The sequence below is a fragment of the Dryobates pubescens genome, chromosome 4 (genome assembly GCF_014839835.1).
Source record: "Dryobates pubescens isolate bDryPub1 chromosome 4, bDryPub1.pri, whole genome shotgun sequence".
Classification (NCBI taxonomy): Eukaryota; Metazoa; Chordata; class Aves; order Piciformes; family Picidae; genus Dryobates; species Dryobates pubescens.
This window is the reverse complement of record NC_071615.1, coordinates 35,115,986-35,133,467: the sequence shown is the minus strand read 5'-3', so window position 1 is coordinate 35,133,467 and position 17,482 is coordinate 35,115,986. Positions and strand designations below refer to the sequence as shown.

At 53.1% G+C, this 17,482-nt stretch overlaps 2 protein-coding genes across 2 annotated transcripts in view; one reads left to right on the top strand and one right to left on the bottom strand.

Annotated features, from left to right (window-relative positions):
- Positions 1-3,277: 3,277 nt before the first annotated feature.
- DLX5 (distal-less homeobox 5) lies at positions 3,278-6,145 on the top strand. Its single transcript, XM_009903766.2, has 3 exons — positions 3,278-3,836; positions 4,999-5,183; positions 5,441-6,145. Exons 1-3 carry the CDS (start codon positions 3,482-3,484, stop codon positions 5,771-5,773), a joined length of 873 nt encoding a protein of 290 aa, XP_009902068.1. The 5' UTR covers positions 3,278-3,481; the 3' UTR covers positions 5,774-6,145.
- Positions 6,146-14,364: 8,219 nt separating this feature from the next.
- Positions 14,365-17,482, bottom strand: part of DLX6 (distal-less homeobox 6) — a 3,977-nt gene continuing 859 nt past the window's right edge. Inside the window, exons 2-3 of the mRNA XM_009903769.2 lie at positions 16,726-16,919; positions 14,365-15,051 (exon numbers count right to left, since the gene is read on the bottom strand). Of these exons, the coding sequence (XP_009902071.2) occupies positions 14,800-15,051; positions 16,726-16,919 (446 nt within the window). The 3' untranslated portion in view covers positions 14,365-14,799. The remainder of the gene's footprint in view (positions 15,052-16,725; positions 16,920-17,482) is intronic.

Here is a 17,482-nt window from a genome sequence, read left to right as displayed (position 1 = left end):
TTTTTGCACAGCCTTAGGAAAGAACATGAGTACTTTCAGCCCCTTTGCCTCTTCATCCTGCAAATACTGCTCCAGGTAAAGGTGTCCCAAGCAGAAAATGATGCACTGGAGCACCAAGAAAGCCCTTGGCTTTTGAAGTTGTTTGGAAATCACCATTTTCTGATGTTATAAAAGAAGAGTTAATCCATGTTTCCAGTGTAGAGGGCTGTTTGATGTTGGGTTTGGTGGTTTTGTTGGGGTTTGGGGTTTTTGTTTCTTGGTTGTTGGTGTTTTAGGGTTTGGGGGGGGGGAGGGGGGTGGCTTTGTTGGTTTGGGGTTTTTTTAAAGGGGGGGGGGGGGGGAATTCCTTTCATTCTTTGCCAGCAATTTCCATGGAAATGAAGTTTCCAGCAAAAACTCTCAGTGCTCAAACGAGGTCATTTTCTCCAGAAAGTGAAAGATTTTCACTGGACAATTGCAAGATTTAATTAAAAAAAAATAAAAAATAAATCCTGAGAGGCTTCACCCGAAATATTTTGCCCGTCGGCTGGGAACAAAGCACCGGGAGCGAGAGTCGACCGAGAACCCCCCGCAAATCCCCCCCACCCAGCTCTCCGTTCAGTCCAGCACCGGGACAGGACGGAGCAGCCAGTGGGCACCGGCAGGGACACATCCCCCGCTTCCCCATCCCGCCGTAGGGCTTGGTTTGGGAATGAGGGGGGATGGGGGGTGCCCAACTCTGCCTCCGCGTCAGCTCCCCGGCGCGGGCGGAACAATCAGCGCCTTGTCCGCGTCCCGGTCCCCGTGCCCTGCGGGGACAGCGCTGGCGGGGCCGCCCCGGCTCCTTGGCCGCCGCCGCCGCTCAGTCTGGCCCCGGCGGGGCGGGAGGCGGGAGGCGGCGGGGTGAGGTTGTTGGGAGGGATGGAGGGGGAAGCCGCAACGCGCAGGTAGCGCGGAAGCGCAACGCGCAGCGCGGCCGCATCATGGCGCTGTTGTCACGAGCACCGGCGCCGTGTCCACGGCGCCCCAGCGGCGGGACAGGCTGCGGCGGCGGGACGGGGACAGCATCCTGTGTATGTGTCCCACTCCCACACACACAGAGCCCTCTGACTTCCCACCGTGGATTAACGGGGCTTCGTCCCGAAGGAGCCGCGGCCAGGCTCGGGAGGGGGACTCCGGGCAGCCGCTGAGGGGGTGCGGCGGGCATGTGCCGGTAAACAATGAGCGTATTGTGAAATAGAAAACAGACTCTGGGCTCCCCCTGAAACGCTCGCTCCACACCGGATGTGTTAAATAAAAACCGCTGGGGGAAATAAATAAATAAAATGTTTTGTAAAAATATCAGAAAGTCAAGAAAATCGGGGTCGGACCGAGAAGGACCGGGGGCAAGAAGCCTCAAACCGGCGGGATTTGTGCGCCCACTGCCCGGTAATCCTCGGAAGGACGACAAACGGCTGTGGGTGTCCCTGGAAAAAATTCACTTTACGGTTTTTGAGGTTGTATCTGGTGGGTTTCTGGTTTGGTTTGGTTTCCTTTTTATATCCCTTTTTTTTTTCTGTCCTTGCCTCGCCTCTGAATAAAATAAGAGCAAACTTTGCCTGCTGCATAAAAACCGATCCCTATTTCCCTGGGGGGGGGGGGGGAGAGAAAGGGGGAGGGGGGAGAAAAAAGTTTAAAAAGAAAGCCATCTTGTCAGGACGGTTTGGCCGGGACCCGCTGCAGCTCCGGACACTGGGTGAGATACCAGCTCCCAGGTCCTCTCCTCTTTTCTCCTTTCAAATGGCATCCTCCTGCCCGGACGTGTTGGAAGTGCAGTGCCTTGGAATTTATGACACAAATGGGCTCCCCCCTTCTCTCCCTCTCTTCATCTGTTTGAAATCTCTACCGTCCCCTCCAACTGGACGCAAACTGGGAGCTTTAATAAACTTACTTCCCCCCTCTCCAGTCGTAAACATGTATTCCTCTCTTTAGGAAATAAAATAAAATAAAATAAAGGGGAAGGGGGGGGGAAGATATTTCCAACGGCTTTAAGTAAGTGATTAATATAATGAAATGCTGAGGGATTTGTTTAATGTGATTTTATATGAGCTGTGGACATTTCCAAAGCAAACAATAAGTTCAAGTACAACACGCACGGTTGTGTTGCAAGTGTTACCCAGCTGGCTAGGAGATCTTCGGTGAGCAAACAGGCTAAATCTGGAGAGTAAACAACTTCAGAAAAATCTACAACTCCAGGTCACTGAAAACAGCCTTTTATTTGTTTTCCTTCGTGTCTAGTAAAATTTGATCCTTGGTTGGGGGTTTTGGGGGGTTGGCTTTTTTAGTTTTTGGAGGTTTTTTGCAACGTTTCTGGTAAAATGACCAGGGATGGGCATCACCAATCTGTGGAAACCATCACCTGAGACCTGGGTGCTAGCAAAAGAGGGTGTTGCTGATGCGCAGTGCTGCACGGAATGGAACATCCCTGCCCTGGTCACTTCTTGGGGAGTTGTCACCCGGGAAATGGCCTCTTGCAACGGCCTCCCAGTGTTCCTGCCCACGCGTGAGGGCAATGTGAGCTCTCCCCGTGATGATCATCTGACTGTGGGCCGCAGCCTGTGATGAGCTTCGTGGGTGAGGACAGGCCACGCGTGGAGTCCCCCGCAGCTGGACCGGGGAGGGGGGCCAGGTCTCTCTGTCCATGGGCACCATGCCATAGCCAAGTGGGTGTCACCAGTGCCCCCAGCAGCTCCCACACACTCCAGGGCACGGCGTCCTGCCGGGAGCTTCCAGGCCGCGCTCGGGTCTTCAGTGCAGGAAATGATGTAACTACAAATTAAGTTGGGTTTTGGTTGTTGGCTTGTTTCTTGTTTGTTTGTTTATTTGGGGGGAAAGGGGATAGTATGATTTACTTTATTTAACGTGGAGGTCCCGGATGAAATCCCCCTCGGAGAGGGAGGACGATTAAGAACAGAACAGACCCAGTTAGACGCAAATGGATCCATACTGGGAACCAGGAGCGCCCGGTACGTTGTTCCCAAGAGGAACCCAGCTGTAAACCGGGGCCGGCGGTGCGGGACATTGGACTGGGGGGGCAGCGGCGGAGCCCCCTTACCTACTGCAAGTGTTGAGGAGGTGAGGGGGGGAGCCGGAAACCTCCCTATCAAGACGCTGCAGCTCGGAGATCGCTGTTGATATTCACTTTAAAAGAGCTTGAATGGGACTTCTTCTCTTTTTTTTTTCCTTTTTTTTTTTTTTTTTTTTTAAGCCAAAGCTTTGTTGTGCTAAACTAGTTGGACGAGTTAGGGTGTCGCTGCTCCCGATTGCTCTGGCCAATGGAACCCGATCCACCCTGCTGTGCGTAAGAGCGCAATTAAGGATTTAACCAAGCCTATGCTGAGCCCCAGCCAGCAGTCTGCCGGAGACAGACAGAGCGCCGCAGCCTCCTCCCCCAGACATGTCTGCTTAGACCCCAGCAGCCCCCAGCAGCAGCCAGCCCCAGCCAGCCCGCCGGTTCCCAGCTATGACAGGAGTATTTGACAGAAGGGTCCCCAACATCAGATCCGGCGACTTCCAGGCTCCTTTCCAGACGGCCGCAGCCATGCACCACCCGTCCCAGGAATCTCCCACTTTACCCGAGTCCTCGGCTACGGATTCCGACTACTACAGCCCGGCGGGGGGAGCCCCGCACGGCTACTGCTCGCCTACCTCGGCTTCCTACGGCAAAGCGCTGAACCCTTACCAGTACCAGTACCACGGCATGAATGGATCTGCTGGGAACTATCCTCCCAAAGCCTATGCAGACTACAGCTACGCCAGCCCCTACCACCAGTACAGTGGGGCTTACAACCGCGTACAGAGCTCCTCCAGCCAGCCAGGTGAGAACCGAGGGTCGGGGGCGTCGGGGGGGGGGGCACACACAGACCTTGCCGTGGTGTTGGTAAGGCTGGAGAAGCGCACCCCGGCAGATCTCTGCCCCGTGGACTGTGGGGATGCAGCTTGCCCTGAAGCACAAGGAGAAATAAAAATAACCTTTATTTTTAAAGCATTATAAAAGCATTGTCCCCCTTACTATAAAAATACATTTAAAAGGAAAATTAAAGAAAGATTTAAAAATAGGTGGAACGATGGTCCGGTTTTCCTGACCAGCCCACACTATCTAAACCACAAATCCTTGGACTAGTGCTTTAGAGAAGCAAACATCAGCCAGATGCCTCCGGGCCCCCACGGCTGCCTCTGTTTTTCTCCCCCCTGCCTGCCCCGCAGGAAGAGGGGGAAAAAATATCCGAGCCTTGTTGCGTGTCTCAAAACTCAGGTTGGAGGTGGCAAAGAAAGTTTCCTTCCCTCTGTGCTAGAGGGGCGGGGGAGGAGACTGGGAGGGGGAGCTCAGCAGTGGTGGGGCTGCGAAGCCGGGAAAGTTTTTTACTGGAAGCGCCGGGGTTTTAACGTTTTCCATTTGCTTCTTTGTAAGTTGCTGTGGAGGTTTAAATAAATAAATAAATAAATAAATAGGGCAAGGGGAAAAAATAAAAAATAAATAAAAAAGTTAAAAACACCAACCAAACAGCAAGCCCGTAGCCAAGCCAAGCTGCTGAGGCTTGGCTGAGACGAGCGCGGTGGCACTCGGGGACACGCCGGCGGCGGCGGGAGAAGCCAGGCTTTTCCCAGCAAGGCACCGATAATGGGGCCAGATCCCGCGCCAGGCGCGCATCTCCCCCGCTCCCTCCCGCGCAGTGCCACGCGACCGGCTCCGCCGCGCTCCGAGGAGGATGCCTGGGGCGGGAGGCAGGGGAGGGCCAAGGCCTGCCACGGATAGAGCAGGGAGGGGAGCTCCATTTCACAGCGGGGAGCAGTCGGAGGGAGCCCCGAGGGAAGCCGCGGGGGCCCGTCGTGCCGGCGCCGCTGCCCTGCCCAGCCCGACCCGGCCCGGCCCGCGGGCGGGACGCTGCTGCCGGCGGTGGCACAGGCGGTGCGGAGCGAAGCCGTTCCGCGCCTTAATGTCTGCGTCTGTGTCTCTCTCCCGCCCTTACGCCCGTGCAGAGAAAGAGGTGGCGGAGCCCGAGGTGAGGATGGTGAACGGCAAACCAAAGAAAGTGCGCAAACCCCGCACTATTTATTCCAGCTTCCAGCTGGCCGCCTTGCAGAGGAGGTTCCAGAAGACCCAGTACCTCGCCCTGCCCGAGCGGGCCGAGCTGGCCGCCTCCCTGGGGCTCACGCAAACACAGGTATCTCGCTTTGCTCGGTTCTGCTCGCGAGCTCGGTTCGGCTCGGCACGGCTCGGCGCGGCTGGGCAGACCCCCGGGTGCCCCCCGGCGCGGTGGGAACGGCCGGCTCGGGCACCGTGCAGAGGTCTGGGAGGGGGCGGCAGGTCGTGGGTTGCTGGCAGCCGCGGAGCACCAGTTTGCCAGGCGGGCATTAATGGTGTCGGTTTGCCTCCCCACTTTTCTCTCCCCCCACCCCCCTCCTCCTGCACCCCTTCTAGGTGAAAATTTGGTTTCAGAATAAAAGATCCAAGATCAAGAAGATCATGAAGAACGGGGAGATGCCCCCGGAGCACAGCCCCAGCTCCAGCGACCCCATGGCCTGCAACTCTCCACAGTCGCCTGCGGTTTGGGAACCTCAGGGTTCATCCCGCTCCCTCAGTCACCATGCCCACGCACACGCTCACCCTCCAAACTCCAACCCATCCCCTGCATCCAGCTACCTGGAGAGCTCCGCTTCCTGGTACCCTGCTGCCAACTCCATCAACTCCCACCTCCAACCCCACGGCTCCCTACAGCACCCGTTAGCGCTGGCCTCTGGGACAATTTATTAGAGCCTGACCTTTTTCTTTTTCTTTTTCCTTTTTTTTTTTTTTTTGGTTGCTGTTGTTCCTTGGACTCCTGTGTTTTACTGTTAAGGAATAATAACGAAAGGAATGCATACGGGGAATTTTTAAAAGGGAAAAGAAACAGCCGAAAAGATTAAAATGTGTAAAGTTTGTGCATGTAACTTATTGCATTTCAAAGGAACCCCTTTTTTTATACAATACGGACATTTTTTTGGCTCAGCTGTGGACACTATCAATGGTGCCTTGAAAATCTATGACCTCAACTTTTCCAGAGACTTTTTTTCAATGTTATTTTAACCCTGTAAATAATTGTAGATAGAGGAATTAAACTGTATATTCTGAATAAAATAAAATTATTTCGACCACGAGAAAGGTATACAAAATACCCCTTCTATGCATACGAGGGAACAAAAATAATGATGATGATGACAATTTGCTTGCTGAAAGTGAGGTAGGGAAAAGGGATTTTTTGAGGGGCCCGATCCTGGGAGTTCACATTCGGTCGCCGTGCTGTGTTGTGCCGTGTTGGCAGGATCTGACCCTTGTAAGATCCCTACGGGAGATGCTCCCTCCCCACTAGAAAAGGGGGCTTTTGCAGGACGAGTACACCTTATTGCAGGGCGATTTAAGCTGAAGCGAAAGCTGCCCATCCTGATGCTAGAAAACAAATCTCTCGCCTTAAGCCGGCCTGAATCCTTTCCTGAGAGCAATTAGCGTCGAGAGCTGCACACTCCACAGCCCATCAGTCGCCCGTGTGCGCTCGGCTAATTATACAAATTACGTTTCCATCAAAGGGAGCCACTAAATAGGAGAAAAGGATAAAATGAGGGCCCCGCTCCCCTTGTTCCTGCTAAAAGTCTGCGTCGGCTCTGGCTGAAGAAGGGACTTGCAGAGGTATTTGTATTTTTTTCTTTATTTTTTTTCGCTTATTTTTTTAGTCTCCGCACGATTTTAGGGGCGGCCAAGCTATCCCTAGCGCTGCCCAGTGCACCGAGGATGGGGACGGAGACACGGCTCCAGCTCGGCCGCCCACGGAGCACTGTGCGTGGGCCCCTCTCCCGGCAGAATCCCAAGGTTTTCCTCTGTAGCACCCTGCCCGTCGGGGCCCCACGGCGGCACACGATCCCGCGAGGCCCCTCAGCCGTCACGGGAGGGGAGCAGGGAGCCACGCTGGAAATCCACGGCTGTGTCGGGGGTGGGGGGAAAGGCGGCTGCAGGGAATATGACAAAGGCGTCGTTTGAAGGATCCCCGAACTAGACATTCCTCTGCCAGCCCAGGGTGGCGAGGAGAGCTCTGGCAGGGCGGGAGGAGAGGCCTGAAATGGCAGGCTCCTGCCCTGGGGCACACTTACCTGTCTCTAGTCTGCCTCTCTTCCTTGCTTCTCTCTCCTGCCTGCCATGTTTCGTGCGTGAGTGCGTGTGCGGCTGTGCGTGTTTTCCCCCACACCGCCCCCAGAGAAAGAAGCCCGGGGTTGCTGTTTTGTAACAGGTCTGGGGGGTTGGTAAATGGCTCCCAGTACAATAGACCAGTTTGTTCGGTGAAGCTGCTCCCTGCACGCTGGGGAAGGGTGCGTGGGTGCCGGAGGCAGGTCGGTGGGAGCTGCCGGCGGCTGCTCACCCCTGCCCGGTTAGTGGGCTGCCTTGTCGCCGTGCCCCCGCCTCTCCCGGTGTCTCCTCAATGGCTCTGGGGGACAGGATCCCGCAAGGTTTCGGGAAGATCCTGCTTATTTAAGTCGCAAGGTTTCAGGGACTTTCCACGACTCTGGATCTGCTGAAAAGCTCGGCTTTGTCTCTTCTGCTAACTTCCACCCAGTAAAAAAAAAAAAAAAAAACCAAGAAAAAAAAACCAACACACCACCAACAAACAACAACAACAAAACAAAACCAAAAACAAAACCAAGCCACCAACCATTCTTTTCCTCGTTACTCTGTAGGCAAGCATTATTTTTATTTTTTTTTCTCTAACCTGTAGATTATCCCCTCTCCTAGGGTCCCTTCCCCCTGTAGAATGCTTGAACACAAGAGGTGGAGGTCTATTTTCCCAGTCCGGTTCACCCATCCTTTTCTTTGAGGAACTGCCGCGGGGCTATTGGATTCCGATAACCTGCAGGAGCAGCTCCGGGCAGGCGGGATGCGGCGGGAAGGATGCGGGGCAGGGGTGGGAATTCCCACTGCCGGCGCGGGCCGGGCAGCTTGGTCTCTGGCACCGCTCCCCGCTCCGAGCCAGACGTCTCGGTTTCCATGCCGATCCCTCTCCCTGCTTATTTTTTCCTCTTCTCAGCTCGGGGTGATGCTGGGCAGGTCGATGAGAGCCTGGCACCCTTTTCCAGGAGAGGGTAGCCAGGCCTGGTGAGGAAGTGACCAGGACTCCTCGTCTTCGCTACTCCAGCCCCAATGCACACCCACGTTCTACCCCCCCACCCCCTCCCGCCCCTGTCCCAGCGGAGATGCTCCTGGCTCCGTACACACAGATAGGCACATCCCGGAGCTTCCCCTGCACGCGGCCGGAGGGATTCTGGCCTCTCCGGGCCTCCCCCCTTGCCTCCCCGGGAAAGGATGGGATAAACTGTCCTTTGTCTGCCTCTGGGTTTGGGCTCGGCGGACTGTTGGCTCGGGGCTTTTTTTCCTTTCCCCCACCCCCCTTCTCTCTTCCCCTCCCTTCTCTTTTCCTGGCGGCCACTTCCATGTGGAGCCGGGGCAGCTCGGGGAGCCGAGAGGAGCCACATTCCTGTGGGTGCCGAGTGGCTCCAGGGCTGAGCCACAGGGCCTGACACACACACAGACACAGAGACGCACAGACAGACGCACAGACACAGAGCAGCCTGCAGCCCCAGCTGCCCCAGATCGAAAGCTCCTGACACTGCCTGCACCTCTGGGGCTCTCCCACCCACAGCAGATCCACACCACTACCACCACCACCCCAAAAATGCTCTCATCCCCGGATGGAACGCACACCCACAACATCCGCATACAGCTGATTGTCCACCACTCCCATCTATGGACACCCCTTTTCCCCAGAGAACCCCTCGCTGTTCCTGCCCGGGCATCTCTGCATCGCCCGGTGGGGAAGAGCCTCCGTGCGGGGGAGCGCTACCTCCTCCCCGAGCTATTCGGTTTCCCACGCCCTCCTCTCTGGGGGGAAGGAAAAAAAAATCAAACCTAAAAAACACCACCCGCTCCAACCTGTCACCGCGTCAAAGCAGCCCTCTTGTCAAGCGTCCCTGTCACCTTCCCGCTCCCTTTGGTGTGCCCCCATCAGTTCATATCCCCCCCATCCGGCACTCGCTGCCCGCTTCTCACCGGCAACCCATGTATCCCAAACGTGCATGGCACATGTGGCATCGATTAAAGGTTTCTACTACGCAATTTTGCGACTGACAGACTTTAGGTGGTTCGGTTGTGGATTAGGGAAAGGAGATCTATTGACACAGGGAGGTCGGGATGGGGTGAGAAGGAGAAACCTCTCTTCTTGCTTTCGGTTGCCTGCAGTAAAGCAATAACCTGTTCTGTGGGTCAAAACAAAAGCCAAGAGAATAGGAACGACAGAGTTTGCATTAAGCCTCCCTTTCTCTCTCTTCTTTTAGCAAGAATCTGTGTTACCTCAATTAAAATTTTCTGCTCTTTGTTCGGCGGTACGTCTCTTTACATGTGATTTGAGAGGGTAAGCAATGTTTTATCAGCCAGGAATAGCGACCCCCATGAACCCCGACACGCACCCATGCCCCGGGTGTCTGCGTAAACACCTTACATGGACACAACTCTGACAGCCTCGGGAAAGGAGAAAAAAAAAAAAAAAAAAAAAAAAAGGGGGGGGGGAAAATAAAGTAAACCCGAACAATTCTAGGTCCTCTGGCCTCCTTATTTTCCATTTAGATGCTGGCCCAAGGATCCAGGCCCGGCCAGAAGATACGACTGATCCAGCCCTAGGCGGGGAGGAGCCTGGGGCTGGCTCCCCGCTCACCATCCCGTCGCCGCCTGACCCTCGGCAGTCCCGGGGAGGTTGCCCAAACCTCAGCCTGGGCTTTACAGCGAGGGTAAGCGAGCCTCGTTGGGCCAGATCCTGGCTTGGATCCGTGCTCCTGCGGAGCCATCGGCCGCCTGCCCGCGGAGCTGGCTCTCTCTATCCCGGGAAATCTTTACAGTCTCCTCGATATGCACCATATAGCGCGCTTTATAGGGCTTTCAGTGGCGGCAGCCGCTGAACTTTCCTTTCCCATTCTTCGCGTTATTGTTTATTAATTCCCTCGAAGAAAAGGAAGGCTGCGAGCTGCCAGGCGCGGCAGCAGCCAGGGGAGGCCCGCAAAGACCGGGGCTGTCACCGCTCCTTCCCACGGAGCCAGCCATGGGCGCTGCCTCTGCTCACCGGGACCCTGCCGGTACCTGCTGGCGGAGCAGCAACCGCGCTTTGATGATTTGGCCCATTAAAAATGAAGCAGACTTGTGTATTTGGCTTCCCGGGTTAATAAAAGCTAATCAAGAGTGGAAAGCCAGCTAGCCCAGTGAGTTAACCTCGCTAGCTGCAGGTAGTCCTGTTAGCTAGGCTCCTTTGGTTAATTAATTACAATTGAGTCAGTTCTGTGACAATTTCCTTAAGGACCCCTGAAGGCTGGTCCAGCGAGTGAGCGGGAGCGCAAAAGGCCGGGCCGGCTCCGCAGCCTCCCGCGGAGGATGCCCGGCCCTAGGATCTCGCATCCCGCTCCACGCACTTCTCCCTCCCAACCCCCCCACCCCGGTTACCACGCTCCCAAAGTGACGTGAGAGGAGGCACACGGCAAGGGCGAGCCCGCTTTTGGGGATGGGTGGGGAGCCCGGGGATCCCTCCGGCTACCGGGGAGAGAGCGGCGGGAAGAGGCGGACTGATGCAGGCAGCAGCCCCGAGCATCAGCCGCTGCCTGCACATCAGGACCGCGCTGGTTGAGATTTGGACAACGTAACGCCGCCGACCACTGATTTGCTATTTTCTTAATTCCCGCTCTTCTCATTCCCTGTGAATCAAACAGTCTTTTGTCCTTCAGAGTCTGATTTGATCGCTACCGTTCACATTTCACTTTTGTGGTTTTTTTTCTCTCCCCATACCATTACTCATTGAGTGCCCCGTGAAATTACAATCGTACATTTTCAACTCAGCAACCCATTTGCAGCGCAAAAAATAGGGTCTAAATAATGGCTGAATTAGCCCTACTGGACAGTTTCAGATGTAACACTCTGTAATAATTATATTGCAGGCTGGATTAGGATGCTATTATCATAATCTGGACGTTTACAATTATCTGTAATTTGCAAAGATGCGCCAGGTCTTGATTACAGCAGGTTTTTTTTTTTTTTTTTTTTATCAAGCTAACCATCACTAAACAGTGACAGTAATAACAGCTAATTTTGCTGGCAATATAAGAGGTGCTGGGGTGTGCAAACAATTTCACACCTGGATGTGCTCACTCAACCAAGAATATAGAGAAAGAGCTTCTGCCCTGAGACTCAGAAAAATATTCTCCACTGCTTCTGTTCAGTGTAGATTTCTAGACCCCGAGCTTTGCTTAGCAGATTTGTCACAGGGGGTAAGTTTGGGGGCTCGCTTGCGTTTGGGGGTCGGTTTGTGACTGCTACTTTGTTCCTTCCTCTTGGAGACACGGTTCCTCCTCGCTGTTGCGGTCACTCTTGCGCCGGTGCTTTCCCTCACCGGGCTGAACCCCGGTAGCTCTTCAACCCCTTTCCCTCATCCCGGTGCTACAGGGGGCGGCGCGGCATTGGGTGAGGGGTGTGAGGAGCGACGGAGAACCCCGATGCCAGTCCCGGTGCCCAGACCCCGAGATGGGGCGGCAGCAGCGCGGCTTTTCCGCGGTGCCTATCCCGGATGCCCCGGGGCTGCGGCGGGCGGGCAGGTGGTGCGGAACCGAAGCTCGCAGCCCGGTGGCGGCAGGTTGGGCGGCTGAGCTGCCGTGGAGGAGCTGCCGCCGCTCCATCCATAGATGACGCTGTTTCAACGGGAGTCTCCCGGGGCTGGCAGCTGCGCGGGTGGGAAGCGGCGGGGCTGCCGCTGCCGGTCGCTCCCCGGGAAGGCCTGCCTCCCGCAGCTTCTCCTGCTCTGCTCAGATATCGGGCCTTTGTTTATTGTTATCCTTTATTTGTTTTGTCGCTTGCTTGCTGTCTGGGCTTGATTTGAGCCCACCCGTGGGGGAGGAGGGCACTGCGCACCCACAGGCTCCCCGCGCCGGTACCCACGCTGCCACCGGCGAGATGCGCAGGAGAGGATGAGCCCCCCGAAAGCTCACGGGAAGCAGCCCTCCCCCCGCTTCTTCCACCTCCCTAACCCCCCTCCTCCCCCTCCCCGGGGGCCTACCAGCGGGGCGGGGACGGCCAGCCGCCTTTCCCACTTTGGAGAATGCAGGGAAAGGGTTAAGGCTGCTGCGGGGGGGCCGGGGGCCGGGGCCCGCTTGGTTTGGCTTGGCTTGGCTCGGCTCACCTCGGCCGGACTCCCCGGAATGCGGGAATCCCTCATCGGGATGTCCACCACCCTTCTGCGGGGGGGCGTGCAAGGATGATTCTGCACAGGGGAGCAGCTCTTGGGGGTGTCAATCAGGGGTTTCTGAGAGGTGCCCAGACACACAAACGCTGTTGGTTCATATGTGTGGTAGCTTTCTCCCCAGTGTCACTTGAATAATTCAGTGAGCCCCACTACCAGCTGTACTTCTGAAGCCTCTTCCATTCTTTTCAGCATTATAATTTTGGTTAATTTTCAATTTTAGGCCCTACGTCTCTGCAATTTGTGTATGAATAACAGAATAATTTTCCTCTTTTGTTTCGCCTTTCCTGTTCCTGAATCTAAATAAAGATGGCTTTTTAGTATTAAAAGTGGAAGAAAATTACAGGTAATTATCTTTGACGGTAAAAACGCTGTAATCAGCGGGCTACATGAAAAATTACTCTAATTATGGCTGCATTTAAGAGAATGGAAAAAAACCTTCTTGTGGATAAAAACCTTAAATTGTCCCCAATGTCTGCTTCAAATTGGATGGCACTGCAGCTGGAGGCTTTGTTCAGAATTGATCCTGGGGAGCTCTGAACCCAAAGTTTCACAGTGGGAAGGGGAAAAAAAGAAAAGAAAACATTTTTCCTAATGTAACAATACGAATGGTAGAAAATGACAAGACTGATCGGTTTTAAACCACTCTGAAGACTGACTGAGCGTGGAAGTTGCTCAAAAAAAAATCCAAAAAAACACCCCCCAAAAAACTGGTATATTGGTAAGTAGTCTTTGCTTTGTGTCTAATTATAGTGACTGTCCTTTTGCACGACTGTATGTAGCTGTCATTATATGGAGCACTCTGAGGATCTCTATTGACTTCTGATAAATGGCTCAGTGGTTTCAAGGTTCATAATTTGAAGGATGCCCAGGTCTCTAGCCATTAATTCTCGCAGTATGGGGCACCCAGCTTGGATGAGGAAAGGGATTTTCATTGTCAGTAGTTGCTGTGCTTTCCACAAGCTGGTGAGGCTGGAGCTGGCTGGACAGCAGTGTTGTGTGCCTGGGCATTTTTCAGGGCTTTGCAAAAACATTCCTCAGCTTGCATTGTCTGCTCTTGAAAAACAAAGGAGGGCGCTTCCTTTCTTAATAATTTGGAGTCTCCAACCTTTGGGAGAAAAGGCAGGGCTCTGAGCTTTGTCTCTGCGAGAAAGCTCAGTTCAGCTGAGCAGCGGAGGAGGGAAATCGCAGCAGAAATGGCCGGGCGATCAGAAACTTCTTCTAGGCTTAGCTTTGCGGTCTCGGTATCTCCTTAGTCGTCGCCTTAAGACTAATCAAACCACCAGCTACACCCCCCCGCACACCCATCCCCCCTCCATCTTTTCTGTCTTTGCTCGCATATCTGTGTGCAGGTAGTGATGTCCGTGCGCGCAGGCAAGGGAGGGGGCCACCGGTCCAGCTGCCTGGGCTAAAATGGGGGGGAAGGGGGTGGGGGGTGGGGGGAGGGGAGGAGGGGGCACTGCGTCCAGCTGCCTGGGCTAAACTGGGAGGGGGGAGCAGGTCGGGGGAGGTGGGGGTCCGTCAAGGCGGAGAGAAATAGGAGCCAGGCAGGCGTTTTGTGGCTTTTACTCTATATATGAAAGAAGACAAAAACATACAAAGTATATGTACAACTAAAATTCAACAATATATACAGAAAGGTTGCTCGGGGGAAAGGTTCCTCTCGCTCCGGGGTGGGGGGATGTGGGGGGATGTGAGACTGCGGTCAGGCAGCGCCGAACCTCCCTTCCCCATCCCGCGGCTGCGGGTGATGCGCGGGTCCGTCGCTCTGTCTTTCCTGCTCGTCTCCGGGAGTCGGTCCGGCTGTGTGCGGGTGTCTGCGGGGCTCTTGGCTGGACAGATGGTGGTTTCTTCTTCTTGAGCCGCAGCCCATTGCATTTTGAGAAAGCATGCAGGATTTGCTTCGTGGTAATGTTCTAATCTTACAGTGTGTTTTTATTTTTTCATCCAGTTATTTTTTTTCCTCTTTAATTTTTTTAATAACTTTTTTTTTCCCAATCCCTTCTTCTCTCTTTTATTATGACTTTTTTTTTTTTTTTTTTTTTTTTTTCCCGTTCCCCAGTCCGGATTTGGTGAATAAAAATTAAGGAGCTTTGACTAGTCTCTCTTTCATCGTGTAATGTCTCTAGGTCATTAAACAAGTAAAAACGGCTGCCATGGTAGGTTCAGGTTCTTCTTGTGGGCAAAGTCCGCAAAAAGTTTGTTTTGACGTATACTCCACAGAGAAAGAGGCTGGTGCCTTGGAGTCCAAGGGAAAATATCCTAAAGAGAAGTGTCTTCTGTGCGCCAGAATGAAAATTGTGTCGTTCTGTTCAAGATCAATCGCTGAGGTTACTTAAAAAAAAAAATAAAAAAAATAAAGCCACTCTGTCTCTTTGCCGCATCTACAAGTTCACACAGAGCCTGGTAGCTGGCACGGCTTGGCAAAGCAGGGGAACTTTTTGCCATGTCGAGACGAGGCGTTCTTGGGAGAGTATTTCTCTTGGACAATTCACATCATTTGTGGTCTCTGCATTGTGTCTTGATGTGGAGAAGAATACCAGTGAGAATAGCCAGGCATGTAGCTGTTGGGAGGCATATTGACTCCCTTGGCAGAAGCTGAAACGTCCCAGACCGGAGGCAGAGCCGGAGAGCGAGGGGAGAGGGCGGCGGAGCCGGGCAGAGGGTCACTCTCATGAGGGTTGCTGCCCTGCTTCAGCAGCTTCTTGAATTTGGAGCGCTTGTTCTGAAACCAGATCTTCACCTGTAAACCAAAACGCAGCAGATATTAGGCTGCCGTCAGCACCCAGGGCACGGCAAGGGTTTGCTCTAGAGAAGGTCTTGAGAGCCCATACCGAATCGAGTGTGGAGCTGGGGATGGGGAGAGGGGAAAGGAGGGTGAGCTGCTGGATGCAGCTAGGGAAAGGAGAGGCAGAGCGGAGCTGGAAGCGGGTTTTAACCTGGAACGTTATTTATCCTGGGCAGGCCAGACTGATGGAGCTGAAGCCGAGCCCAAGCTCTGAGTTCTCCTGCTTTAATGCCTCGTTCAGAATTTTGGAGGTCATTTGATCGTTTGGGCAAACTGTTGTCAAACATGGGCAATCATATGATTTTATGCCAGGAGACAGGAGCCAATAAACAAAGTGCATCTTACAAAGAAAAGATGCACGATCAAGTGGTCCCTGCTGATGTGACAGGGGAGGAGGCAGCGTGGAATCAGAGCTGTGGCTTTATTATAGAAGTTGTTTTTAAAGAGAGGAAGATTCTCTTATTTCAGAGAGTAATTTGTTATCAAGGTCGCTTTGGGTCTCATCCTGCTCCTAATCCAGCAAAACTCACGAGAAGGGATGAGATGTGCAAGGATCAGACCCACCCTGGCAGATCAGAATTGTTATCATAAAAATGATATATACATGCATATCTCTTCAAGCCAAGCGAGCAGAGAAAACAACTCCCACGCGTGTATTTGACCTTGCAAACTTTGCAGACATAACATTCGGATTTGTCTAGATGCATGCTCAGGATCGGGCCCCTAAAAAAAAACAACTATGTGTGCGAGGAAGGGAAACAGCAGTGAGAGAATGTACATGCTGAGGGCACTAAAATCCCATTTGGAAAACCATCAGGTCTGTTCTCATGATTAATGTTTGCTGTATTAAAAAATCGCTGGCTGGAAGTGACTGCTATCAATGACAATGATAAAATCCTGAAGTTATTTGTTTAAGCTCATAAATTCGTGTGATTACATTTTACCCGAATTGATCCTATCTATCCATGCACTTCTCCGCAAACCCCAGCCTGGGAAGCCTGTAAATGCCTCATGTGTCTTTCAAGCTTAAATTAGCAGAATGGCACAGCTACTCCAACCACACTTAACTATGGCTTAACCTGCTATAATTTTGTACACGGCTGACTTTGATCTTCAGATCTATTATCACCTTCCCTACATTTTGCCCAAGGGTAACCACCGCATTTGCGTTGCTCATCCAGGGAGAATTAACTATTGATTTTACAGGTATTTCCCAACGTGTTCCTGCTTCCCCTCTACCTATAGGTTGCTGCGAGGCAGCTTTGCTGTGCTTTTAGTTCTACCTCAGGCCCAGCCAGTCCTTTCCCTTCCCTTTGTTTTGTTCTGCTTTCACAGATGAGCAACTGCATCTCGGTGCTGGAATTATCCGAGAATAAAGGCAATTTTAAAACGTTCTGTGTGGCATCAAAAGGGACCGTTTGCTCTCCAGAAGGCTAAGGGAAGGTGGCATTCGTCTCCTTCTGCGGTAGCCCGGTCTCTTGTCGCGCATTAGACATAGAGATGGAGACCGTGTGCGTTACCTTTCCCACCGCTCCTGTGCGGAGGCCAAAACGGGTAGGGAGCATCCTACTTCTCTTGGCTTTCAGTGCTCGAGCAGGATTTCGGAGATTTGGGATTCCCAGTAATTACCTGTGTCTGGGTAAGTCCTAATGAAGCTGCCAGCTCAGCTCTCTCTGGAAGTGCCAGGTACTGAGTCTGCTGAAAGCGATGATTTAAAGCCTGGAGTTGTAGACTAGAGTAAATGGTTCGAGGCTTCCGAATCTTTTTTCCTTTTCCATTGAATCTGATTTCACCGTTTTCAATCACTGTGGTTTTTTGCTGATCTGCAAACAAAACAAGGCATCTGAAACATCACCCTCCTCATCTCTTTACCGCGGGTATTTTGGCTGCCGTGGCTCCTATTTAAAAAACAACAAAAAAAGACCCACAAAAAACAAAACACAAAACCCAACAACCAAAAAAACAACCCAGCAGCTTGCCCCTGTGCCAGTTCAACACCATGGCTGGCTCTGGTTTCTCAAAGGACACCCCACGACACACGTTGCTGCGTGGGAGCTACCGGGATTAAAAAACAACTGTCCGGGTACAGTGGGCACGCTGCCTTTCCTCCAGGCGGAGGGAGGGAATAATAATAATAATTATTATTGTTATTTTAACATTAAAATAAAGGGCATCACTGGTTTCACGAAGGGATGCCTGGTTGCAGGGCCATCCAGGTTTTACCTAGGTGATTGAATTCGCGTCGTCAGTTTGGTGGCCATTAAATCACCAGTCCGAGACTTTTAACAATGCTTTACCCCCCACACCCACCCTCCCCACCATTCCCCCCTCCTCGCCGTGCCCCTCCGGATGAATACATACAAATGAGCGGCTCCCTGTAAAAAAT

What these genes read in the sequence shown, in the direction of transcription:
- DLX5 (XM_009903766.2), top strand. Translation starts at nt 3,482, where the DNA reads ATGACAGGAGTATTTGACAGAAGGGTCCCCAACATCAGATCCGGCGAC. An exon ending in GAGCTCCTCCAGCCAGCCAG is followed by an intron (nt 3,837 to 4,998) that starts GTGAGAACCGAG and finishes ACGCCCGTGCAG; the next exon opens with AGAAAGAGGTGGCGGAGCCC. An exon ending in TGGGGCTCACGCAAACACAG is followed by an intron (nt 5,184 to 5,440) that starts GTATCTCGCTTT and finishes CACCCCTTCTAG; the next exon opens with GTGAAAATTTGGTTTCAGAA.